At 32.7% G+C, this 24,593-nt stretch overlaps 5 protein-coding genes and 3 long non-coding RNA genes across 8 annotated transcripts; 4 read left to right on the top strand and 4 right to left on the bottom strand.

Moving 5' to 3' along the window:
* Positions 1–1,597: 1,597 nt before the first annotated feature.
* Positions 1,598–4,994, top strand: pug (pug C-1-tetrahydrofolate synthase, cytoplasmic). Its single transcript, XM_015928604.3, has 14 exons — positions 1,598–1,673; positions 1,768–1,967; positions 2,078–2,188; positions 2,409–2,474; positions 2,536–2,654; positions 2,726–2,956; positions 3,099–3,279; positions 3,363–3,509; positions 3,581–3,762; positions 3,831–4,124; positions 4,198–4,278; positions 4,349–4,433; positions 4,529–4,611; positions 4,696–4,994. The coding sequence occupies exons 1-14, from the start codon at positions 1,639–1,641 to the stop codon at positions 4,783–4,785; spliced, it is 1,905 nt and encodes a 634-aa protein (XP_015784090.2). The 5' UTR covers positions 1,598–1,638; the 3' UTR covers positions 4,786–4,994.
* Positions 4,995–5,070: 76 nt separating this feature from the next.
* Positions 5,071–7,596, bottom strand: LOC107361734 (metal cation symporter ZIP8-like). The gene has a single exon (XM_015928606.3). The coding sequence runs from the start codon at positions 7,371–7,373 to the stop codon at positions 5,529–5,531; it is 1,845 nt and encodes a 614-aa protein (XP_015784092.1). The 5' UTR covers positions 7,374–7,596; the 3' UTR covers positions 5,071–5,528.
* Positions 7,597–10,754: 3,158 nt separating this feature from the next.
* LOC107361886 (uncharacterized) lies at positions 10,755–14,161 on the top strand. The gene is made up of 4 exons (XM_015928826.3): positions 10,755–10,986; positions 11,051–11,164; positions 12,385–12,608; positions 13,077–14,161. Exons 1-4 carry the CDS (start codon positions 10,896–10,898, stop codon positions 13,188–13,190), a joined length of 543 nt encoding a protein of 180 aa, XP_015784312.1. The 5' UTR covers positions 10,755–10,895; the 3' UTR covers positions 13,191–14,161.
* On the bottom strand, positions 12,849–14,495 carry LOC149094925 (uncharacterized). The gene is made up of 2 exons (XR_016197979.1): positions 14,207–14,495; positions 12,849–14,117 (listed from the first exon to the last, which is right to left on the bottom strand). It is a non-coding gene; the product is annotated as an uncharacterized LOC149094925 (long non-coding RNA).
* A 1,279-nt stretch (positions 14,496–15,774) lies between these two features.
* LOC107361885 (beta-galactosidase) lies at positions 15,775–18,298 on the top strand. Its single transcript, XM_015928825.3, has 8 exons — positions 15,775–15,867; positions 15,933–16,096; positions 16,152–16,302; positions 16,362–16,876; positions 16,941–17,103; positions 17,178–17,444; positions 17,522–17,656; positions 17,720–18,298. Exons 1-8 carry the CDS (start codon positions 15,799–15,801, stop codon positions 18,176–18,178), a joined length of 1,923 nt encoding a protein of 640 aa, XP_015784311.2. The 5' UTR covers positions 15,775–15,798; the 3' UTR covers positions 18,179–18,298.
* Positions 18,299–18,414: 116 nt separating this feature from the next.
* Positions 18,415–20,092, bottom strand: LOC107361887 (uncharacterized). Its single transcript, XR_001568584.3, has 3 exons — positions 19,782–20,092; positions 19,264–19,655; positions 18,415–19,141 (listed from the first exon to the last, which is right to left on the bottom strand). It is a non-coding gene; the product is annotated as an uncharacterized LOC107361887 (long non-coding RNA).
* Positions 20,093–21,793: 1,701 nt separating this feature from the next.
* Positions 21,794–22,545, top strand: LOC107361888 (uncharacterized). The gene is made up of 2 exons (XM_015928827.3): positions 21,794–22,093; positions 22,165–22,545. Exons 1-2 carry the CDS (start codon positions 21,862–21,864, stop codon positions 22,506–22,508), a joined length of 576 nt encoding a protein of 191 aa, XP_015784313.1. The 5' UTR covers positions 21,794–21,861; the 3' UTR covers positions 22,509–22,545.
* A 125-nt stretch (positions 22,546–22,670) lies between these two features.
* Positions 22,671–24,386, bottom strand: LOC112538817 (uncharacterized). Its single transcript, XR_016197978.1, has 2 exons — positions 24,212–24,386; positions 22,671–24,114 (listed from the first exon to the last, which is right to left on the bottom strand). It is a non-coding gene; the product is annotated as an uncharacterized LOC112538817 (long non-coding RNA).
* Between the last annotated feature and the right edge of the window lie 207 nt (positions 24,387–24,593).

Below are 24,593 nucleotides of genomic sequence, written 5' to 3'. Positions count from 1 at the left end.
TCCGCCTCTGAATCTGCTAGTTTACCTTCTCATAAAACTGGTCCAATGTCCGTGCCAGTTCAATCATCATCTTTCTCAATTCAAACTTCACCAATTGACCAGGATAAAAGTTCATCCGATTTGCGATTAAATGTTTCAACTGTAAAAGGAAAAATTAGTTCTATTCCATCCAAACAATCTGTCATTTTACCTGTTAATGAATCTAAATATGCCTCAAAAGCTGGAACCGATAAAGTACCTTCCAGTAGTCAATCGTTCCCTGATGCTGCACCATTAAGTAAACAATCATTGGATTTACATTCAGCTTACCGATCATCAAGTATTTCATTTGATAATCTAAGTGGAGAATCGCCAAGAAACTTGTCATTGTCATTAGGATTTTCTAGAGAGGATTTTATTTCAGTATTGTCTGATCGAGATTCATTTGAAATGGATACTAAATCACTGCATCAATCACTCAAATCATTGGGGTCAAAAAAGAGCCAAATAACATCAGGATTGCTTCAAAACAGTAAAACTTCAAAACAAGCTGATTCCAATTCTAATATTTCTCATTCATTGCTTAAGGATAATCTTGCAAGATCGAGTTATCAAAGCGAGAAAATCAAAACACTATCAGTCAACAAACCAACGCGAGTTAAAGTTAGCAATATTTATCAAGATTCGTATCCATTTGGTTCACGTTTTTCAAAATCGCCAAAAACCCCTAAGAGTCAAAGAGAGATTCAATCTCGAGCATTATCGGGCTTGGAATCAAAAGGGTCTAGATCAGTTGGTTTAAAGACTCATAAACCAAGAGCATTACCACCAAGAGGATCTTGGAAATCGACTAAAACCATTGAGAAAAATGTTAAACACGATTCACCTAAACATGCAAATTAAGCCTTAAAACATTCATTAAACTTGGTTTCTATTTTAATAATATAATAAATGTATTGATATGTCAAAATAAGCAGCCGACATGAGTCGCTTTGAATCAAATGTATCTAAATCTTGAGTTGATTAGATAACTTGATCATCAAGCATATTTAGATGTCACTTGATCAACTTTAAAAATCAAAGAAAAAGATACGTCAGAATAATTTATTCCTCCTGATGAATGACGGTTTTTAAATCTGGTTTTACACTAAAAAAGAGTTAAGATTATTTCGATTAGATTAGTTTTTTTCCTAGAGGATGAAAGTTGATCGGGTTTGTTACAAACTGGACTTATCAGGTGTTGTAACTGAATGAGGTCGGTTATTTACAATCTTCACTTCCTTTAAATGAAACATCTTATTCAGTGAGGTAATTATGATTGAGTTTGGGGAGGCAAATTAATTAAAAGAGACTTTGATTCCTAAAGTAAATCGATATGCAATTAGCATGTTTGAAGGTGCTTTTCAATCATTATCAGACCTCTAGCAGACTCGAGAGTTGATTGAAAAGAGCAAACTAAAGGTGGCCTTGGATTGGAAAATAACTAGCCTCATAATTATCATGATCATCATCATAAACACAATCATCAAGATAAGTAACATCACACTTGAAAGATAGTAAGATGAAGACAAATCAAATTAAGTAAAATATCTTTAGTTGAACAGGTTTAATTGTAAAGTGAATCTTGCCAAAACAATCAATACCAATAACATTGCCAATATGTCAAGATTACGAAGAGTTACCCCAGTGCCTAGGTAAGCTTGTGAACCCATTTTTTTTGGGTTTCCTTAACCATAATTTGTTTTGATTTATATTTTTATTTCTTCCTCAATTTTTTGTTCATCCAAGTGACATTGATATTGTCAAAGCCCATTCATGTTTACCAATCGGTGAAATTGCCAGTAAAATTGGTTTAACTGCCAGTGACCTAGAATATTATGGACCCTTTATGGCTAAATTAAACACCAAAATTCCAGCCAGCTTGGAACCAAAGGAACGAGGGAAATATGTAGTTGTCTGTGGAATCACTCCTACACCACTTGGTGAAGGTAAGATCAAATTAATGTATTACTTTATTATTGTACAATCAATCTTAATTAACTTGAGTTCTCATACATCTTCGTATAATCCTTTTAACTGACAATCCTTAATTATCTAGGGAAAAGTACAACAACCATTGGTCTGGCTCAGGCAATGGGTGCTTGGTTGAATAGGAAATGTATTGCTTGTATTAGACAGCCAAGTCAAGGTCCAACTTTTGGTATCAAAGGTAAATAACAATTTGTTGAAACCATGATCATTGAAAAGCTTCAATAGCTGAGTTTAGTGATTCAACTTAAATTTGAGTTTTATGACTTAAACAATATTACGTTAAAACTCATAATTTGAAGTTAATTTCCATTTTCCATTAATTTTAATCGCTCATAATGATGATTGTTGCTAATAATCATAATCGTTTCAACTTGTTATTTCATACTAAACACCAATAGGAGGAGCAGCTGGTGGTGGCTATTCGCAGGTTATTCCTATGGAGAGTTTCAATCTTCACTTCACAGGTAAAATTGACGACTGGATTTTGTTGTAATCAGAAATTTACCCAATTTTTTTAAATTTAAGGCGATATCCATGCAATATCTGCTGCTCATAATCTGATAGCTGCAGCTATCGATGCTAGAGGACTTCATGAGGCGACTCAATCTGATAAAGCTTTATTTAATCGCTTGGTACCAAAAAAGGTATAGATATGACTTTTATTATCATTGACATTCTAGTTAACATTAAAATTATCATTTTCATCTTCTATTAGCCTGGTAAACCAAGAGTTTTCAGTCCAATTCAGAAATTGCGCCTTAAAAAGCTTGGAATTGATGTTAACATTGATCCAGAAAAGTTGACGGATGAACAGAAACGATCTTTTGCTCGACTCAATATCAATATGGAAACAATAAACTGGAATCGTGTTGTCGATCTTAATGATAGATTCTTGAGAAAAGTCAAAATTGGATTGTCACCATCAGAACAAGGGTTTAGTAGAGAGGTAAAATAAACAAACATTTCATGATTGAGTGACATTGATCACAAAATTAGTTTTAATGATTTATTAAGACTAATTTAAAATAACCATTCTAAATGGTGCAGGATTTCAATTAGTAATTTTGGATCATATGTTAATTTTGCAGACGCAATATGATATTACAGTTGCTAGTGAGTTGATGGCAATCCTTTCATTGGCCAATAATCTTAAAGAAGCGCGAGAACGTATTGGTAATGTTGTTATTGGTAATGCTAAAGATGAAAAACAAACACCTATAACTTGTGAAGATTTAGGTGTTGCTGGTGCTGCAACGGTTCTAGTCAAAGGTTAGTAATTATTTAATTTGTGAAATTTTTAGTTAATTTTGAGCTTTTACTCATTTATTAATTCTGTTAATTTATTTAAACAGATGCTTTGAAGCCAACCTTAATTCAGACTCTGGAAGGAACACCTGTTTTAGTTCACTGCGGTCCTTTTGCCAATATTGCTCATGGTAGCTCATCAGTTATCGCTGATAAAATTGCTCTTAAACTTGTTGGACCCGATGGATTTGTTGGTAAGTATTTAATTGAGAGTGAATGTAAGCATAATTATTAACATTGTTTCTTGTTTTGCTCTTTATTACAGTTACTGAAGCTGGATTTGGAGCTGATATTGGACTTGAGAAATTCGTTGATATTAAGTGTCGAAGCTCTGGTTTATTGCCTGATTGTGTAGTGATTGTGGCAACTGTTCGAGCTCTCAAAACACATGGTAACGGGCCACCTATTACACCAGGAGCAACTGTCCCTGCTGAATATTTACAAGAGGTGAGATAGAGAAATCTATTTTGTCACTTTTTTATTACCAAAATCATGTTACATTTTTTTGTTGACAGAATATGGAACTTCTTGAGAAAGGAATTGTCAATCTTGAAACGCATATTCGTAATATTAGACGGTTCAATCTTCCTGTGGTCGTCGCTATCAACAAATTTTCAACAGATACTCTAAAAGAGCTTGATTTCGTCCGAGAAAAAGCTATTGCAGCTGGTGCATCTGATGCTCAAATTGCAAATCATTGGGAACTTGGTGGTGAAGGTGCTCTTGATTTAGCTAAAAGTTTGATCAAAGTCTGTGACCAATCTGAATCAAATTCACGATTTCTCTATGATTTAAACCTTACAATCAAGGTAAATCCAACATAAATTTATTTACACCTTCGTTGGTAATCTCAAACTCATTGTTTTATTATTGTTTTTCTAGGAGAAAATCGAAATCATTGCTAAGCAAATTTATGGTGCTGGATCGATAAAGTACTCTGAAAAGGCTGAAGAGAAGATAAAGGTAAGTGTTCTAAGGAATATTTTTTGATTATCTGATTGATTTGCTTATTGAAATCTATTTTTTATTCCAGCTTTACGAACAATCTGGTTATAGCTCAATGCCAATTTGTATCGCTAAAACTCAACTTTCGCTGTCACATGATCCAACCCTCAAAGGTACATTTCGTGAATCATATTTGTTTATCATCGAACAAGTTCTGCCGAAATTCATTATGATCTTGTTTTTCTAATTTTAAATCATTAATTTTTAGGAGCTCCTTCTGGTTTTGAATTTCCCATTATTGATGTTCGTATTTCTGTTGGTGCTGGATTCATTTTTCCAATGGCTGGCGAAGTGAGTCTTGTTTTACATGAAAATGAGTTGAAACTGAAATATTATCCATTGACTAGATTATTAACCTAATTGTTTCCTTTATAGATACTAACAATGCCCGGATTACCCACTCGTCCTGCCTTTTATGATATCGACATAAACACTGAAACTGGAGAGATCCATGGATTGTTTTAAATGAAATGACGAATTTGAAGCCAAAAATTATCTGAAAGACCATGAAACTTATCAATGATTTTTTCAAAGCAATCGTTAGTAATATAAAGATTTCCGTAGAGCTTAAATATTTGATGAGAAGATTAAATCTTTGCTAACTTTGAGATGTGAATAAATACTGTAGGCTGCTCCCAATTTATAATCAATTAATAAATTTGATTGTCAAATTTTTTCTCCGTCTGACTGTGTGTCAAACATATGTCAATTCATTTTCGTAGAATCTGTTGACAGTCAAAAATCAGTTCATTTTTCTCTTGTGTTAAAATTTTATTAAGTGGTGAAAATTATTGACCACTTCTAGAAACAAAACATTACAGTTAAATTTTTCATTGATCAACAATCTGAATGAATTTACAGATGAAATTTAGATGTATAAAATGATATGAAAATAACAAGAATAAAATCAAAATCAAATGCTCCACACTCTCGTTAGATTAATTTTTAATCATTAAGATTATTGAATTTCTTTTTTAACTCCTTATTTGTTTGCGAATTTGTACTTTTCGTTTCTTCACTTCGTCTTTAACAAAAGATATATTCGAATGATAATAAATTAGTAACAATATTAAACCAGATAAACTTGATAAGAACCTGATTCAACTAAACTCTTCAATTTCTTTAATTGCTTGGTCTAATTCGTCCGATAAACGCATTTGCAGCAAACTTTTTTCGTGGCCATTATCTTAATGGTATGAGTACTGCAATCATTGGAGAGCATTTTGAGTCAACTCTTCAAGCTCAACCGCTTCGAAATCCATATCCTTTTCATAAAGAGCTAAAATAGAAAGAGACAAAACAGCCAAAGCAATTCCAGCATTCTGAAGAGCGAGGATTTGTAACGATGATTTTACACCTTTGCGACTTGCATTTTCCATCGATCTATTCATTTCTCTCATAACATCAACCAAAGCCATATATAAAAACATGCCACCAGCCAAAGCAAATATATAAGGCGATTCTTCTTCAGCAGCATCACCCAAAAAGATACCCAAAACAAGACCAGCATAAAGCGTACAAGCGGAAATAAAAATCAGAAAAAATCCTTGTTTCATCTCCATTCCAGCTCTAATTAAGACTGCAAACGTTCCTAATCGATGAGGCACTTCTTCCAACATGACAGCAACCGAAATTGATATTCCAGCTAAAATGTTACGATCAAAAGCAGCACCAATAGATAGACCATCGATGAAATTGAGTGATGCATCACCTAAAACAATCATCCATGCGGCAGCGTCAATAATGGCTCGAGTAGAAGTATATTGATCTTTCCTGCGACCAGCCATATCAGAGACAAAAGCTTGTTTCCTCAAAATCGTATCGATATCGGTTGCTAGAGAGGAACCACCAGGAGCTAAATTGCCAGTAACGCTAACTGCAGTCACAGATGCAGCAGCTACAACCGCCAAATCACTTGATGGTCCAATGTCTTGAACAGCTATGCTTTTTAATGTCACAGGATCACGTATACTGGCCAGTTTAGCATCCATTTGAAATTTAGGCGAGTCAGCATGAGCTGTCGGTGATGTGAACAGAGTTTCAAGGATTTCGGTTTCCGCACTGGCAGAGTCAAAGCCTCTTGCAGTTGAAACTAAGCCTGGAGGCCTACTCAAAGTACTTGATCGTGTTAAAATGCTAAATGGATCAATTTCATCAGGAATTGATGAGTTTCGTCGTCGCCTACCTCGAGGTCCATTACGAACTTTCATAAAAACGAGAAGTTTCAAAAGTCTTTCAATGATGTAAAAAAAATAAATCCCTGCAAAAATGAAGAATGTTTTCCAAAAATATTTACGATAATCGTCATCAGCTATACCAAAGGCTTGTGGAAATAAATGAAGAATAGCTGATCCTGCCAATCCACCGGCAGCTAAACCTTCAAACAGAGTCAGTATGGTTCGTCGATGGTCACGGTGTAAAAAGGGCAGTAAAATTAAACCTCCCATTGAAACGACAATTGATAAAGTAACAAAAAGAATAGCAAATGCCCAAACTTTCTCAGATGAAGGTTCAACCAGAATGGGTTTCTTTGATGCTTTAGCGTGTGAATCAACAACTTCACACAATACTCGAGTCTGACGGAACAAGATTAACGGACAGAGACGAGTTAAAGCTTGATGTAGGGACACTATTTTCTTTGGCATCATTGATATCATATCAGCTGCTGACAAACACTCTTGGGTAACAGCGTGACAAAGAGGTCTGTTATCAGGTGCAAGTGAATCACAGCCTAAATCCCTTTCCTCCATAGCTGGATAAAGCAGCAAGCCTGTTGGTGAAAAGGATCGTCGTTGTAATTTGTACAAATGGTTAATCAATTTATCCAAAACAATTGTGTCCAAGTCCATTTCAGATTCTGGTCCCATAACAATATGTCCTCTAATTAACACAAAAGCAGCTAATAATTCAATGTCCAAGTTGGTGTCAAGTATTGGATTGCTTCTGTTCCAAAGGGGTTGGCGATCAGATGTTACAGATGTTGCTTTTATGGACTGAGCCATCATTAAAAGTAATAATTGAAGGCACAATAAAAAAGTTAATTCAAAATTCATAATTAAATTTTCACAGTAACGAAAATAGTCCAATTAAGGTCATCTGATTGATTAAAAGAAGGTTAAATTTGTTTAAAAAAAGCAGAAACAAGGTTAAGGTATATAACAACGTCTGAATGCTGATTCATAAGATCAACAGAAATCTTTGTTTTTCTCTCTTTCTCCCCTCTAAATTTTCAACCTTATTCATTTCTGGATCTATTAGCCAGCCTTTCGATGTTTTTCATTCAATTAGTTTTCTTTTTCTTCATTATACTCTTACTTTATTAATAATTTGATTAGATTATTGTTGATCAAAGCCGGTATTATTAACTTACCATTCGGTACTTGAATTTATCTCGTCGTTTTTATCGATCCAATTGAACATTTCATTTTCATTTCATTACCACTGTTGATGTAAAAATATGAATGAAATGAATAATATTTTAATATCAATATTACAATTTATATTATAATATCATATTAGAGTATCAAAAATTTAGCTTTTATTTAAATTACTTCTGATTCTCTGGTTGTCTCAATAATTTCAGAGTTACAAGAGCATCTTTACTTGTGGTACATCAAGTGCTTGTAGACCATTATTTGACTCGATCGGAGTCAGTTAACTATAATTATTTAGCTAATCAAAACAATTAAAAGTTGCCAGAACTTGTTGATATTTCTGATAAGAAAATCAAATCTGAATAATTATCAGAAAATTCAAATTATTATTGAATCATGATTTCTTATTGATTGATCATAATCCAAGATTAATCATATTGTTGTGTTATTTACCTGTTGAGGGTTAAGTTGAAGCGAAGACGCAAAGTTAGAAATTGATTTTTATCATTTTCATTTGTTATTCAGTTGTATCATTGAAAATCACCTGATTTAGGATCTTTATTCACTTTATTGATGATTCATTCAAGAAAATGTGATCAACTGATAAATTGGTGATCTGACTTCATTGAACAAATCATCTTAGCTCTTAATTCATTGATAAAACCCTTTAAGTTACGGACGCCCATCCTTACGGAAGGTAAAGCCCAACCTTTCTTGTGGTTTGAATGGCGGGTCCGATAAGGCTGTAAACTTGAGTCTCACAAAAATGTACATTTCATTGGAAAGTGAAATACAAAAGCATTTTGAAAATGTGTTTATATGATTTGATTTTTTGCCTTCATTTGTTTTATCCTTGCATGTTAAGTTCAATTTTATTTAAAATGGCATCAAATTTAGTATCAGAGAAGATGATAAGTTCATGTTCTGTGAGGAAAAACCATGTTCTTTGACATACAGAGTGAGATTACTTACAGCGGTTCAATTCCATACATAAAAATCAAACTAATCATGAAACCAATGAGCCACATAGTGGTTTGTAATTGCGAACAAGAACAGAAAAAATCGCAGCAAAACGTGAAAAATTTAGCTTTGCTCTTTTTTACAGTTACTGAAGCTGGATTTGGAGTTGATATTGGACTAGAGAACTGGACCGTCCTCCTGATCTTCCTGTGGTCGTCCCTAACAATCGTAGTTATCGACAAGTTTTCAACAGATACTCTAAGAAGCTTTATTTTGTCCGAGAAAAAGCTATAGCAGCTGGTGCATCTGATGCTCAAAGTGCTGCTCAAACTGAAACTGAAGAGATGCATGGATTGTTTTAAATGAAATGACGCAATTAGAGTGAAAAATTATCTGAAAGACCATGAAACTTATCAACGTTCCTTTCAAGGCAATCGTTGATAATATCAGCATCTCCGTAAGAGGTTAAATATTTGATGAGAAAAGTAAATTTTTGCTAACTTTGAGATTCTTCGTGATATCAGTGAATAGATACACTTCAAACTGATTTTACAAGTTCGACGTATTTGGTAGAGTCAATAGTCAATTTCAATTCATCCAAATTTTGATCATTAATTAATTTAGTTTTAACTCATTTCACAACCCAAATAAGATGTTACTGAAAATGAGATGCAAGACTTAATCAAATCCAGACTTTAAAATCGGCTTAAAATGATTATGAAAATAACCTGAAAGATATGATTGTAAATGGTCCAAGTATTGAACTCAGATCATTCAAAAACAAGAAACAAATAACTCAACATTTACTGAAATAAGCTAAAAATCCAACGAGCTGGACGGTTCCTCACTCCAATACAACCTATTGAAGCTTCTGATTCTGTTTCAGCAAAATCTGAATTCTGTTGAGTTTATCGAATCAATTTTATTACATTCTTCTTTTACATCACGTAAGCATTTCACAATGAAATCTATAAACTGGGAGAAATGTCTGAATGAAGAAACAAATGAAATGCTGAGTTTAACATTGAAATTTTTCAGACAGCACTTCTTCAGACTAATTTACTCTTGTTTTCAAAAACATCAAAAATATTACAATTAAATTGGGTGAAAAAAGTGAGTCAAAAACCTCTAAAACTTGATTTAAAAATGCAAACAAGTTGATCAACAGAATACAATTTAACAAATTAACTTGAAATCATGAAAATTGCTTGAATGTTATCTAGACAAGTGACTTCCTTTGAGTTGAAGCTTTGTCATGAAAAAATGTATGAATCCATTGATATATACGTAAACATGAGTTGTTGATGTTGGCAAGAAAGTTTCAACATTAATTTCAAGAGCAGTGATCATGTTTAATGATAAAAAATTAACAAAAGCGCCAACAATTACACATTAAATTGAACAATTTATTGGACAATTTAAGTCTATCGGAAAGACGCGACATTTGTATTTTGTTAAACAAATGTCTTGGATAAAGTGGTTCAATTGAATGAGGGAAATAAACAGCAGCAATTTGATCACGTTTCTTCATTAACAGATTGTCCCATTGATATTTAAAGAGTGGGTTATCCTCAGAAAAGCAATCAATTGATTGTCTTTAAATTATTGAGGCAAAAGCCTCAAGATTTTCATTTAATTATTGAGAGTAACACGGAAAGATTAGCCAGCAAACACATTGCAATGCAGGTAAACCAGAAAGCTATACAAATAGACTATTAACTAATGATCGATCCTAATCAATGTTGTTAGCTCCGGAAATGTCAAACAATTTATCAAGTAAAAGTGGATTATTTTAATAGCTATTAACGATATCTTTATTACAATTAACTGTTTGCTGAAGACAATCATTGAGTATCCTCCTCAATCGTCTTCAATCCAAGTAAATCCCTCCTTAGTCATAATTCAACATTGCTGTATCTAACCAGTTTACCAGATAATTTCAAGTGTTCAACTCAATTTTATCATTTTCATTCAACTTTTTTTCTCACTCAGTTGTCTCTCCTAATTTACCTTAAATTGTTACTCACAAAGAGAGTGTTTCTTCGCTTATTATTATTGTTATTAAAACTGAGCTGATTCACAATTTGAGAATCACAATTTTCAATTCTGTTATCAACAACATTTTCACTTGTTCAACATCAACAATAACCATTGAATCTCAACCTTTTCAAACAAATTTTACATCAATCAACGATTTTGGATAAATATTTATGTGAATAAACATTTGAATGTAAAATAATCATGTTTATCGGTCAAGCAAATATCCTTATAACTCTGTTCATCGCTTCATCCATTGGATTCTCAGAGGCTGGTAAATCTCCTTACCATTTGTGTAAGTAACCTTTAAATAACTATCTTTTGTCCAAATATTTCATTTACTTTTCCATCTTTTTCAGGCAAAGAACGGAGTTCCCTGTCGAGAGACATTAAAATTGACATCAGTGACTGTGAATACAAGGAACGATGTCCTTTATTTAGAGGCCAAAACACAACCATGTCCATTACCTTCAGTAAGTCCATCGATATTTTCATTTCTAATAACATCAAATATTAGCATCAATATAAATGCTTCAATTCAAGGTTGCCTTTGCTTTTGATAATCAACAATTGATTTTTGAAAAGAAGTCAAATTGAAAATCAACTCAATTTAACATTGAATATTAGGTTAGGCCTTTTCATAAGTTCAGTATGATGTCAAGTTTTGTCCCAATCGCGCTTTGAAGTTGAAACAATTTTTGATATTTTCCCGTGAACCAGTCATGATAGAGCTCTGAAATTTTGGGTAAATATGGTTCTAAGTTAGGTCTATCGATCAACCTCAGAAATTCATTTCAAGACGTGGATCATGTGTAGTAGCGGTTAGGTCATTTAACTTTGATCGATACTTAACTGATAATGCTGCCATCAAACTTGATCCTAATCAGCTCAAATGGCTCTTATTATCAGCTATGAGCTAGCGTGATGTTTTTTCATATGATCAGCAGTTTGCTTATTTTACGAGTGGCTTTTGTCGATAAGCTCTAGCTTCTGAATGAATGAAACTTTCAAAGGTTTCAACTCAAATATACTTTTATGACAAAAGATTGGATTCATCCAAAGTCTCGGAAAACTTGAATTTTGAGTCTACTTTCACTTGAGTGGGCTATATCAAGCGATTGGGACAAAATGTGACATTAATCTTTGAAAGACTAAAATGGTTTTCGATAAAATTGACGATTTTCAATTTGACGAAAGTCGTTTTTTGTGACCTCTTCTGATCGGTTAAATTATGGAATGAGATTGTTGAATTGACCCACTGCTTTGATCACACAACAATGTCAATGGTATTATTCAACTAAAATTGTGTTCCAGATCAATTGTTGTCACCAGTTTGGGTTAAATTAGATTACAATTAAATTAAATTGCTTTCTATGTTTAGATTGTTGCTTAATGTTAAATCTTCAATGAAAGTAAATACTACAATAATGGTAAACATTTCAAGTTCATTCTTACATGCAACACTAACATTAACGTCATTCATTTATATCGTCTCATGTAATTACGTAATGCCGTTATTTTGACAATGTTTTTCAATTTGTTACAATCAACCGAGTTAATTCAACAAATTAAACAAGATTGATCAATTTGTCTTTTCAAGAACACGAGTCAATACTGAATTAGAGCAAAAAGAGACGCAATTTTCCTAAAATTTTGTCAACTCATAATAATTTTGTCTCGTTTCTTTGATCAGCTCCATATTTTGATACAAGTCGTGGAATCGAAAGGATTTTAACCGGAAAATTTTCATCCATCAAGGGAAAGAAAATTGTTGAACTTCCAATGGTTAAACCAATCGATGCGAGCAAAGAGACGTTCAGAGTATTTGATAATGTACCTGTATCAATGGTTCCCATAAAGCGTAACTTGGCCTACACAACTCAATTTACTTATGCAGTTCCAGTTGCGGCAGCAAAGGTAAGCTTTTTCATTACAGTCAAAAGTCATCCAGTCGATTGAAATATTAGGTCTTCAAAAAGTCCTGACACAATGTGTTGCTGAGGTCGAATCAGATCAGATACAAAACCAATCTTCTTCAGCATTCATCCAAATAAGTCTTTGGTCTTTTATACATTGCTCGACTCAAAGTAACACTTGTTAACATTGAGAAGATATTATTAGCCCTCAATCAAGTCGATTAATATACAAAATAATTGATAGATTTTATTAAATCAGACATTTATTGAGACAATTTAAGGTTAAATTGTTTGCAAGGTAACAAAGCTTCTCATTTTGATTCATTGAATCAGAGTCAGTATTTTAAAAAATACAAAAATAGGAATAAAATTTGAAGCTTTTAAGTCAATTTTACAAATGAGATTTGAATGCAGCTTTTTGTCATCAGAAACAGATTCATAATGTTTATTTGTTTGTCCAAATTTTTAGGGTCCTTTTGATCTTCGCTTGGTGATACGGGAAAAGGTGAATGGCACTAAATCGTGGAGAAACAATAACGGAGCTGTTTATGTTTGTGCCATGATTCCGTTACAGTATGTTTAAGATTGAAACAGCAAACCATGGTAAAGAGTATAAAGAGGAATTGCGAGAATGAGAACTGATCACCAACAGTCAATACCATTAATCACTTATCACACCAATTAATTATCAACAATACCCGACCTTTGCCCAGCTGAAAGAGGGTCCTTGACATTTAAATCATCATCAACATCATTTTTTTCTCATCTTCTTCATGGTTAACTTTGTCCATATTTTGATGAAAAAAACAAACAAACAATTGAGTTTACCCTTTCAAGTAGCTGATTGCTGTTTAACCATTGAAGAGTGAACCTGTTGAAATTGAAATCGTGAGGTGAAAAAGTGATCTACTTAAGTAACATTAGATTGTTCAAACAACGAAAGTTGCGACCAAAGACACAGAAAAGCCAACAAAATGGTCAACCATTGAAACAATAACCAAATCTAAAGGAAACTGGAAACTGCATTGTAATTCAATTGTTTCAATCATCCATCATCAATTGAATGATTTAATGAATTTACCCAATTTTAGAGTAAAAATTTTCTCTCCTCATGATAACAATTTAGACTAGATGATTGGCCTTAGTTGAAAATCTGAGTGTAAATGGAATGACCCTCAACACTTGGAAAGGTTGGAAAATGATTAACCTAAAAGCATCTAAATGGATAAGGGCCCAGCCGAGTTGCAATTAAATCAAAATTAGCCATTCATAATTTAATGAAACAATACCAAGTAATTGGAATCAACAAATATGATTCCGTTAAATGTTAACATAATATACTTTTTCAATATTTTAGTTTCTTAGAGTCTACGGTTCAGACTGGTCAATTGTTATAACAAGGGAAACAAAAACCTTTGTGAGTTTATGCACTCAGTCTGGACACTGATTAACAATGTAATCAAAAACCACTGAAAACATCATATAACAGTATTAAAATATTTTTGTGTCTCTGTAATCAAATAAAAATAAGAGTTAATTTTTGTTAAACAACAATTGTGATTATTATTTGCTGAACAACTAAACATGGTGAATACTTACATTCAATGTCAATCAGATTGGGAATCAAGGTTGATTAGTACAGGGAATTTCTTGGATATTAAGTGTCTAGCTCTGGTTATTACCCGATTAAGTAGTAATTGTGGCAACCATTGAAGCTCTTAAAACACATGGTACACTAGGAGCAACTGTCCCTGCTGATTACAGTTGATATAAGATTTAGAAGTTCATTTTTTATCACTTAATTATTTTGATTTGTTTGTTGACAGAATATGGAACTTCTTGAGAAAGGAAATGTTGATCTTGAAACGCACAATCATAATATCCGCTTCGGTAATGGTCTTATTGTGCGGACACAGGGAGGAGTCTTAATTTAACACACAGTTTGATCCAATCACAAGACACTCATATGTTTATTTCAGTTGATTAATCCATAAAAATGATAATCTATTGTATTTTGTGTTAATGGATTTTCTTATCAACATTAAATGCTTGCATTAGTGGTCAAACAAATTGACCAGCAACCAACTCCAGAATTAGTTTTAATATCTTTGCCTTTTGTGTTGTTTTCAGTTTTTTTATTTCAGTGATTGGATATTAAAGTCTTGTTATTTACGCCCTGTGTCCATAAAACTAGACAGTTACCGACAGTTCAACCTTGCTTTGGTCTTTGCTATCAACAAATTTTCAACAGATACTCTAAAACAGCTTAATCTTTTATTATGAAATAATTCTTGAAATATCGAGGTTTTAACATCATTCGATAAAATTAAGTGAAATATCGATAGATCGAAGAAAGTGCTTGATCATTTCTTTCATTGAAAATAAGTTATTTTGTTTGAGTTTGAAAGTTTCAACCCTAAAGTGATATTTAACAACATCAGGAAATTTATTCTCTGTATTTATTGCTTTATATTGATTTACACTAATTAATCAATGATAAGCTCTGATTCTATCAAATATTTTATAAAATGAACCGATTCATCCAAACCATTGATACTTTGTTGTGCATATTAAAACAACTTGTCTGTTGATAATTGCTAATCTTACCAACAGCTAGTTATCGTGGTCTATCAAAACCTAGAATCCCCCAATTATATCATATCTATTGTTAATTACATTACTGATAACTTGCCTTTCGGGCAAAGTTTTTCTTTGTTTACGAACTCAATCAATCACATGCTTAATTAGGCAATCAAAATAGTTACAATATTGGCTTACCTCAAAACTTTTCTTGAGTGCTTTAAAGCACAAAACTTGCTTAATTAACTTATAATAAAGGTAATTTAGATATTTTCGTCTTTATAACTGAAAGCGTCACTAAAAAGTCAAAAAGTAAACGGAATTTGAGCTAAAAAAGTGATAAAAATATGCTACAGTTTTTTAGATTTTTACAAGTTATTCTTGACTATCATTGATTGGCAAGATTGTCTTTTGACAGCAGAAGACAATTGTTCAGGTTTATTCAACATTGATAAAACTATTATTATTCAGTCATTTATTTAACTATTATAATTATCTCTAGACTGCTACCATTATCTTGATGTTAGCGTAACTTCCCCATGGAAATAAAACATTGGTCTTCTACTGTATTACCATTTTTTCACCATTTCAACTCTTGAGTAAGCTGCAAGATGATCCCTCAAAGGATTACACAAGTGTTTCTATATGTTTGCTTGTTTACATTAACATTGTCTGCAAAGGTAAGAATGTTTATTTGTTGATAATTATATTCATTATTTAATTTTATAATTACAATTTATTTAAGGTCGACCGTAAATTTGAGATTGACAATGTAAACAACTGTTTTCTCAAAGATGGTGAGCCATTCCGTTATGTAGCTGGATGTTTCCATTATTTCCGTGCCCCTCATCAATATTGGACTGATCGGTTGACCAAGCTTAGAGCTGCTGGTTTAAATGCGCTTCAAACGTAAGTAAAAATCTACAGTTAAAAATTTTAATGTTGATTTTATTGTTTCGATTAGTTATATTGAGTGGGGATCTCATGAACCAAGAGAAGGTGAATACAATTTTGAAGGTGATCTCAACATAACTGACTTTTTTGAGAAAGCTCAAGAAGCTGATCTACTTGTGGTTCTAAGAATTGGTCCTTATGCTTGTGCTGAAAGAGATTTTGTAAGTCTTATTGATGTTTGCTTATTATTGACCTTTAACTAACCAAATTTTTACTTTAGGGTGGACTTCCATGGTGGTTATTGCAATATAATGTCAAGTTGCGAAGTAATGATGACATTTACATGAATTATGTTGAAAAATGGTTTAATGTTTTGTTGCCTAAGATTAAGCCATACCTTTACAAAAATGGAGGACCCATAATCACAGTACAGATTGAAAATGAATATGGAGCTTTTGGAACCTGTGATTTTGAATATACATCGCGACTTCGTGATATTGTACATTCAGCTTTAGGTAAAGATGTCATCTTATTTACAACTGACCAACCGAACCATGATGGACTTCGTTGCGCTGTAATCGACCAAACTCTAGCCACTATCGATTTTGGTATTGGACAAGAACCAAGCAAAGTATTTGGTGTCTTGAGAGCCCATCGAGCTTCTGGTCCACTAGTTAACTCTGAATTTTACCCCGGATGGTTGGATCGATGGGGTGAAGCTCATCAAAAAAGGTCTACAAGTGATGTTACCTATTGGTTGGACAAGATTTTAGCTTATAATGCGTCAGTTGCCTTGTAAGTTTACCAATTAATCAATTTAATACACTATTTCCAACCAGAATATTTCTGCTCAATTTAGTTACATGTTTTACGGAGGAACCTCATTTGGTTTCAATTCTGGAGCCAACTTTGAAAGCGGAGTATACAAACCACAGATAACTAGCTATGATTACGATTCGCCAATGAATGAGGCCGGAGACACAACAGACAAATACGATGCTATTAAAAAAGTTATTTCAAAGGTAAAATTATTGATACTCTTGTCATCCTTGAGTATTGTTTCGTAAAATAATTTTTTTACTTTTTAAATTGTCAGTATTTACCAGTTCCTGAGATTGAAATAAAAGAATCGAGTGATAAGATCAAATTTGGTCCAGTCAAGCTGGAATTAACCGCTGCTTTTCCTCAACTCTTTACTTCATCATGGAAATCTAAATCAGCAACTGATCCACAAGCATTTGAATATCTTGGAGCTAGAAATGGACTAGTTCTTTATTCAACTAAAATCGATTTCAGGCCCACTAGTCCCTCAACTCTTACAATGGCTAACCTTAGAGATAGAGCTTACATTTATGTTGATAAGGTACGCAAGTTCAATTATATTCAAACAATTATCTTTGCAAGAAATGAAAAATACTAATAACATTATGATTCATTTAGGTTTACCAAGGATACGTTGGAAGGCAAGAAAAATCTTTGGTAATTCCAATCAGAGCTAAAAAAGGATCGATTCTTGATATTGTTGTTGAAAACCAAGGACGCATAAATTACGATCAACAAATCGCTGAACATAAGGTTGGTATAATTTAAATCTTCACCTTACAATTTCAAAATTGTTGATGCATTTCTTGTGAACAGGGAATTTTCGGGGATGTAAGTCTTGGATCTAAAGTTTTGAAAAACTGGAATCACATTTACCTTGAAGATTGGGAAGACTTTGTTACTAAAGGATATGATTTGAAAGTAGCGGGTTCTTTGGAAGAGGTCAAAAATCTGGGCCAATCTTTGACTCCGGCAGTTTTAAAAGGACAATTTACTTTGGCGGCCGATGTTAAACCAGCTGATACTTTCCTTAACCCAAGTAATCTGACTAAAGGATTTGTTTACCTTAATGGTAAATGTCTTGGACGATATTGGCCCGCTAATGGACCTCAAATTACTCTTTATGTTCCTGGAGTTTGGCTCAAAGGTTACCCTGAATCAAATGAATTAGTTGTTGTTGAACTTGAAGATACTCCTTGTTTGGCTGATGGTAAATGTTCAATTAACTTTGATGATACCCCACAAATTGATGCACCAGTCCCTGAAAACTTTTAGACTCCACTAAATGTTACCTTTCTTATCATGGAAATGAATTGTAATAGATTATTTGTTTTCCTTTCTCGGTGAAATCTTTGTATTTTTAATAACAATTAAAGTTATTTTTGTCTTAATTAATTGATCATAGTGACTTTGATTTCTAATTACCAAATATATCGAAAAACCAAAGATAAAAGCAAATAAACAGCTATGATAAAAACAAACAATAGAAATGATACACACGAAAATCAAGATAACTTGGTTAGAATTCAAGATTAAATTGATCAATATAATCATTGTATACAAGTTAATCAATCAGTTGGATTCATGGTTTCATGCAGACTTCATCAAATTAACTGTGAGTAAATTGGTGAAGTAAAGTATAACAAAAATACTTTATTAATTTGTTTTTGTGCAGTCGTCAAGAATCAACCAAACTAAGAATGGAGTTAGGTGATTATTTAGCATCGTCGAGACACCGACGTGATTACCCATCAATCATTTTACTCATTGTTAAATATTTTCTCCTTATTGCCATGTTTCTCTCGTCACTTTATGTAATCATCTTCATCTGTTCTTTCGTATTTAACCAGGACGCTTGGACCAGCAAATTGAAACATGAGTTAGAGTTATCGAATACACTTTTCATGTCTGACCCATTTGATCCAACAAGTAAGCCTTTAACAACTGAAACACCCGAACCTGAACCAAGGATTCCATCCAACTATTTAAACAAATTGATAACCCAAGAGATTGATATGTTTCTTGTTAAATCTGCTCTCGGTTTGGTCTATTTTGCTGTTGGCTTTATCGCTTTGATATCGGAAGATTATTACATTTCATTGTTTTTCTCGTTCACCTCTCTGGTTGGTTTCCTTTGTAGTCTTGTTAGACGTGAAAATGAACTCCAAATTGTATTGATGATTTACACAATAACCATATCATTGTTTTCACTAATCCATTGTGCTTTGTTGAAATTAACTGCGAGAGAAAAATCTTATTATTATGGATATCTTCAATCCTGAGCAACATAACAACCTCGTCAATTTGAAGAGTTTTAACATCCAGACAACAATTATAATTGTTATTCAACTTATACTTACATGGAAATCATCCTTCATTGTATTTGTTTTTACAATTTTTTACTAACTTTGCAAAGGGATCGTACTGATGCACTCAAAAAAGCTGACATAAATACCGATTTTTATCTCACATGTGATTAAATGTGTTAGCTATTCCAATAAAACATGTACATTTAAGTAAATAAAAATTGAATTCCAATGAAATTATTTTGATCGGCATCAGATATAAAGATTTTACCACTTTGATCCATTCATTTATCTTTCACAGCGTTATAGGAATGTGAAATCGATGTTGACAACTCAGCAATCAAGGTAGAGATCGATGCCAAACAGATAGACACGGGTTAATTAACACGAAAATGGTGTGCGAGATGAAATGTGAAACTCCAACATTAAGTAACAATGATAAGATTCTGTAGTGATAAGATGATAGAGAAACCAAATTCAGTTAAATAGGAGATCGAAAATTTATCAATTTTAGGATAAATAGAGTAATGGAAGAGTATTTAAACAAATAAAAATTGAACTTTTGAGATTACCGAATAAATGTCCTACTTTTCTTTCAGGTGACATGAAAATGTTCAAAATCCATGTTGTTTAGATTATAAATGAAAATCAAATCTATTTGATTTAAGTTTTAATAGTGTTCCAAAAAACGTGTCTGGAGTGAATTTTTTTACTCCACTGTGATACAGTGTTTACTTGCTTATTCACAAATCAATCAAAATCAAACTGTTCGAGCACAGATAACCAATAATTATGAACCAATGGGTACACTGAGTATTCTAATGTCACTAAAACACAAATTAGAAAATAATAATGGATCTAAAATTGATTTAATTCAACTTAAGGTGAATCCGATTTATCCGGTTAAAAAATAAATTGAGATTTAAATTGATAAATTTCAATTGTTGATGACGTAGCTCTGACATCACTATTTAAAAATTTCCGAAGACAATTTTAAATTAAGATTCTTGTCCTGCGTAATTACAAAAATTTACATATGTTTTTATAGAGTATTACGATTAACATTATAAAATCGTTTTAATAATTTTTCATAGATGGTGTTGAAAATCAGCAAAATTAAATTAAGTTTATCAAACTAATGTCGATTAAAAAATTAAGTAAGATTATCTCAATTTATTTTTTAACCGGATTCACCTTTAATTAAAAGAAAGAATCGTTCTCGAATCAATTTTGATACGTTTTATAAGGTAAATCAGTGCCATCTCTAGTCTGTAATATAAACGTTTTCCGTTAACTTTGTATCACATGAATGGTAATTACTATTAATTAGTCAAGTTTTAACTTTATCTTCTTGCTCCATTTATTATTACCAATATTTGCTTAAAATTATTACTTTTCTTGTGAATATTGTTTGTATTTTTAATTAATCGATTGTTAACCAATTTCAAAGTTTTTACATGAAATTATCAAATGGTCCAAGATATTTATTTTCATCTTCTGGCTTAGCCTTTTATGATTCAACTGGACAATAACAAATTTTACAAAGTGCTGTCAACTTTTACTGGTTCACAACAAATTTTTGTATCATTCAAACCAATAAATCTTCTTGACCAATTGGAGATTCTATTCCAGATGTTCCGGACTATTGATGGAATGGGTATTTGCTCTGAAATTGGAGGAACAACCTCTTCTCCTGGCGGAATTCCTTCTGTTGTTGAATATTCTGTTGAATCCAAATTGGTTGGCGCCGCTCGTCTCTGGATATCTCCTAAAAGTTGACTCATTCGAGTTAGTTCCTCTTGATAGTCTACTCCACCTCTAAGTATCCGCTCAGCTGTTGATTTGGCTTGTTCAACTGATATAGCTGTCTCGTTGGTTGATACTTCTCTTAAATATTGAAGTAAAATGTATAAAATATTAACATAAAAACGAGTGATTCCTCCATAAGCTTCTTTCACCAATCTTGGTAACACAGTTAAATCTAAAGCCACTGGTCCTGAGATCTTTTCGTCATTATCAACTCCATTGATATTTCCATTGGCATTATTAGAGTTGATATTATTTTCGCCATTCTTAATTTCATCTAACTGTCCAGCAATTGGTGAAAAAAGTGTTAAAATGAAAACAAACCAAAAAACGAAAATCAACTTTTCCATTGTGGGTGTTTTATGATGAACAATACGAAAAGACTTCACAGTAAATCTAACACAACAATCTCGACGGCAATTAGTAAATGAATAATTCTGAAAGCATGAGAAATTGACTGAAATGTCGCTAACTGTCCTGCTGTAAGTAATCTAATTACTTACATTGATGCATTTATCACCAGCATAATGCTGGTTGAATTTGCATTGTCAATATTGTGAAATGAATAACCGGAAAAATTGGAATCTATTTCAAAATAATCAGCTAAACTAGATCATGAATCGTCAATATGAGAAAATTTGACTCATTTTTATCCGGCAAATTTCAACTTTGCCATCCAATGGTAATTAAATCAAGAAGAAAAATTGATTTACTTTCACCCGCATGATTGTAATGATACTTAACTGAAATGTTTGCCGATTTAATTTGCTTTTTGCTGAAAACTTCACAGCTCAACAACAGTTTATCCTTTAGCTTAACAACTACAATTAACTACTTTTTGTTACAATGATTTCGTCTAAATTAATTGTCATCTCTCTTCTTGTTACATTTACCTTGGCTTTCCAGTCACCAACACCTTCACCAGTAGGTTTACCTCCGGCTGATTTGCTTGAAGATTTACGTAAAATAGCTGAACAGATAACCGGTGATCCTGAAAATTTGGAAAAGCTAACCCAACAGTTGAAACAACTGTCAGCTAACAACAAGAACCTAGCCAAGTTGATTGAAGAGCAGATGGGTAAGTTTATCTTGAAATTGTTCATAACAGATTTATGATTAACTAGATTATTATTTTTAATCTCACTGAAGCCACCGCAAAACCAGTCCAAGAAGCGGATAAAAAGGCACCGGGACCACCTCAACCAGGAAGCAACCCATTGGTATCCATTCAAGCCCGAATCAATGCATTTGTTGAATCAATGAACCAATTTTTCACCAACATGAGAACAATGTTTGAACGAGTTCCAATTCCTGACAATGCCAGTATCAACCCACTCAAAGCAATTCAGTCAATGGAAAGTCAATTTCAAAATATGTTCGAGAGATTCAGAAACAACAATCCTTTGGCTATCGGTCTTACTGGCCAGCAAGAGGTTGGTACTAATAATGTTCAGACCGAATCTAACAAAGACAAAGTTTCGACTTATTTTTAATCTTCATTAAAACATGATCTATATTTTATACGATAAACGATTTGGTGATCTTTTTTCTTGAGTGTTCTTGTTGATTCCCCGATCAGATTCATATTTAAATATCGTAATAAGCGGTTTTTGTAAAACAGTAAGTATTTCAATTTATCAATAGTAAAAGTATTGTAAAAGGTGTTAGGATTTTATATTGATCAATACAAATTACAGCAAAAATAGACAATCTTGTAGTTCCTCTAATATTAGCCTTTTTAATCATGAGCTATATTATCAGTTTAGTGCTACAATTGTCTGAATGTAAGCGAATCAATCAATTAATTAATTAATTTTTATCATAATGCGTGATTGTATTGTAACCTTCAAAGCAAATTATGTGCACTTACTCATTTTTGTGAGTTATGATAGATTTGTTTGTAATTAAATGTTACAATTTTGCCTGAACAGATTAGTAACAATCAAACTCAGGAATATTTTAAGATATTAAAATTTAAATAATAGCTGGAAACTTCAAATAATTATTAGTATTATTAATCAAATCAGTGACAAGAAATGATGCAAATGAAAATGAAGTTTACATTTGGAAATGAGACAGAGAATCGGGCGGTTTTACAAAGGAATGGCCATTTTTTGAAGCTTTCTGTAAGTAATCCTCCAGGCTTGAATTCACAGGAAATAAAGAGACCGAGAGTTTAACTCTAGACTTGTAAGTCAATCCTTGAGGTTAATCTGAGAGATAATCGCGACTTAAAGTGTTTCTCCAGTTGAAACATGAATAATTTAAACGAGGTTTTCGGCTGAAAATGGGTTCTCACTGCTATAAGGGCAACAAAAAAGGTAAAAGTGACCAATTATCACAAGATGGTCACTACAACCAAAGCTTGATTAGATAGAAAAACAAATGTTCCTCCAAAGATGCAATAAAAACTTTCATTTCCCATGAAATTGAAGTAAGTCATCTTAAGATGAATTCTCTCACCCTCCCACCAAGTAACGAGTAACCTTGCTTTTGTCACCCTTTGCCACCTACATCAAGTACTAGAACATTAACAATAATTTACAAATTATTGGTGCCCTTTTTTGCGAGAAGAGGACCAGAAAATGCACAAATTATTGTAGCAGAAATAATAACAATAATAATAACGTCAATGATGATAATATTGATGATAATGTAATGAAGAGAGAGAAGAGAGAGAGAAGAGAGAAACGCTTGTTTCCTTTCATTTTGCAGTAGGAACCAGTAAAGTCACTTTTTCCCTTCGCTTTATTGGAGGCTTGTTGATGATGTTGATTGATACTTGAGATAACACTAAATACAATTGTATTTAAGTGATCTTGATCTTGGAGTGTGACCTCAGCCACGGAGGCAACCTCACCATCGCGGGCATCTTCTTCATCATTATTATCCTCATCATCTGATTCAGTAAGAAACGAGTAAGTTTGAAGAGAGAGAAACAGGGAAGCAGAAAAAGATAATCTCCTTTTCAATGGCCTGGGAAAGTAGCGCTCATCATTTTTGTCATCCTCGTCTCGATATCGTCATCTTCACAGTCACCACAGTGTTTCAATTGATTCATAGCCATCAAACAATTGTTGTTATCAGCAAATTGATTTTCTGAAAGTAGAAGAAAAACTTCCCAGGATCATCTGTAAAAACACTTTTAGTTCAATAAAATAAACTTTCATTGCGTTGCATGTTGATGTTGTCTTACATCGTTCTGTATAAACCAAAAACCAACAAGTCACCAAAAAGTAAATGAAGACAAGAAACTAATGTTAATTACTAGCAGACAACACATGGAAAGGATTTAATTTTAACAATTAGCGGCCAAAACAATTGGGTGATAATTTGTAGAGCTAACAAAAAATGAAACAAGAGCGACAAGTCATAACTGTCACCTAAGTAACGAGTTGAAAAGAGAGGGAAAACATTGAAAGGCGCTTAGCTTGAATGGATTTAAAATTGAGTTTCAGTAGCTAATCCAATTTTCGGCAACCCGTTGAATCTAACTCGGTCAACCTTTGTTTATGTTGCTGATAAACTGTGTCCAGTTTATTACCGACTGTTGATTTACCAATTTAAACAGTGATTAG

Source organism: Tetranychus urticae, chromosome 1, assembly GCF_039701765.1.
Source record: "Tetranychus urticae isolate SD_2017Ah chromosome 1, NJAU_TeUrti_SD_1.0, whole genome shotgun sequence".
NCBI classification, from domain to species: domain Eukaryota; kingdom Metazoa; phylum Arthropoda; class Arachnida; order Trombidiformes; family Tetranychidae; genus Tetranychus; species Tetranychus urticae.
The sequence above is the reverse complement of the archived record's forward strand: the minus strand, read 5'-3'. Positions and strand labels throughout refer to the sequence as shown.

Bases quoted from the DNA above. Each gene is read 5' to 3' on its own strand.
- pug (XM_015928604.3), top strand. From the start codon at position 1,639: ATGTCAAGATTACGAAGAGTTACCCCAGTGCCTAG. The intron at 2,957-3,098 runs GTAAAATAAACA...TTAATTTTGCAG, and splicing joins AACAAGGGTTTAGTAGAGAG to ACGCAATATGATATTACAGT. The intron at 4,279-4,348 runs GTAAGTGTTCTA...TTTTTATTCCAG, and splicing joins AGGCTGAAGAGAAGATAAAG to CTTTACGAACAATCTGGTTA.
- LOC107361734 (XM_015928606.3), bottom strand. From the start codon at position 7,373: ATGAATTTTGAATTAACTTTTTTATTGTGCCTTCAATTATTACTTTTA.
- LOC107361886 (XM_015928826.3), top strand. From the start codon at position 10,896: ATGTTTATCGGTCAAGCAAATATCCTTATAACTCTGTTCATCGCTTCA. The intron at 11,165-12,384 runs GTAAGTCCATCG...TTCTTTGATCAG, and splicing joins AACCATGTCCATTACCTTCA to CTCCATATTTTGATACAAGT. The intron at 12,609-13,076 runs GTAAGCTTTTTC...CCAAATTTTTAG, and splicing joins TTCCAGTTGCGGCAGCAAAG to GGTCCTTTTGATCTTCGCTT.
- LOC107361885 (XM_015928825.3), top strand. From the start codon at position 15,799: ATGATCCCTCAAAGGATTACACAAGTGTTTCTATATGTTTGCTTGTTT. The intron at 17,445-17,521 runs GTACGCAAGTTC...TGATTCATTTAG, and splicing joins CTTACATTTATGTTGATAAG to GTTTACCAAGGATACGTTGG. The intron at 17,657-17,719 runs GTTGGTATAATT...TCTTGTGAACAG, and splicing joins AACAAATCGCTGAACATAAG to GGAATTTTCGGGGATGTAAG.
- LOC107361888 (XM_015928827.3), top strand. From the start codon at position 21,862: ATGATTTCGTCTAAATTAATTGTCATCTCTCTTCTTGTTACATTTACC. The intron at 22,094-22,164 runs GTAAGTTTATCT...ATCTCACTGAAG, and splicing joins GTTGATTGAAGAGCAGATGG to CCACCGCAAAACCAGTCCAA.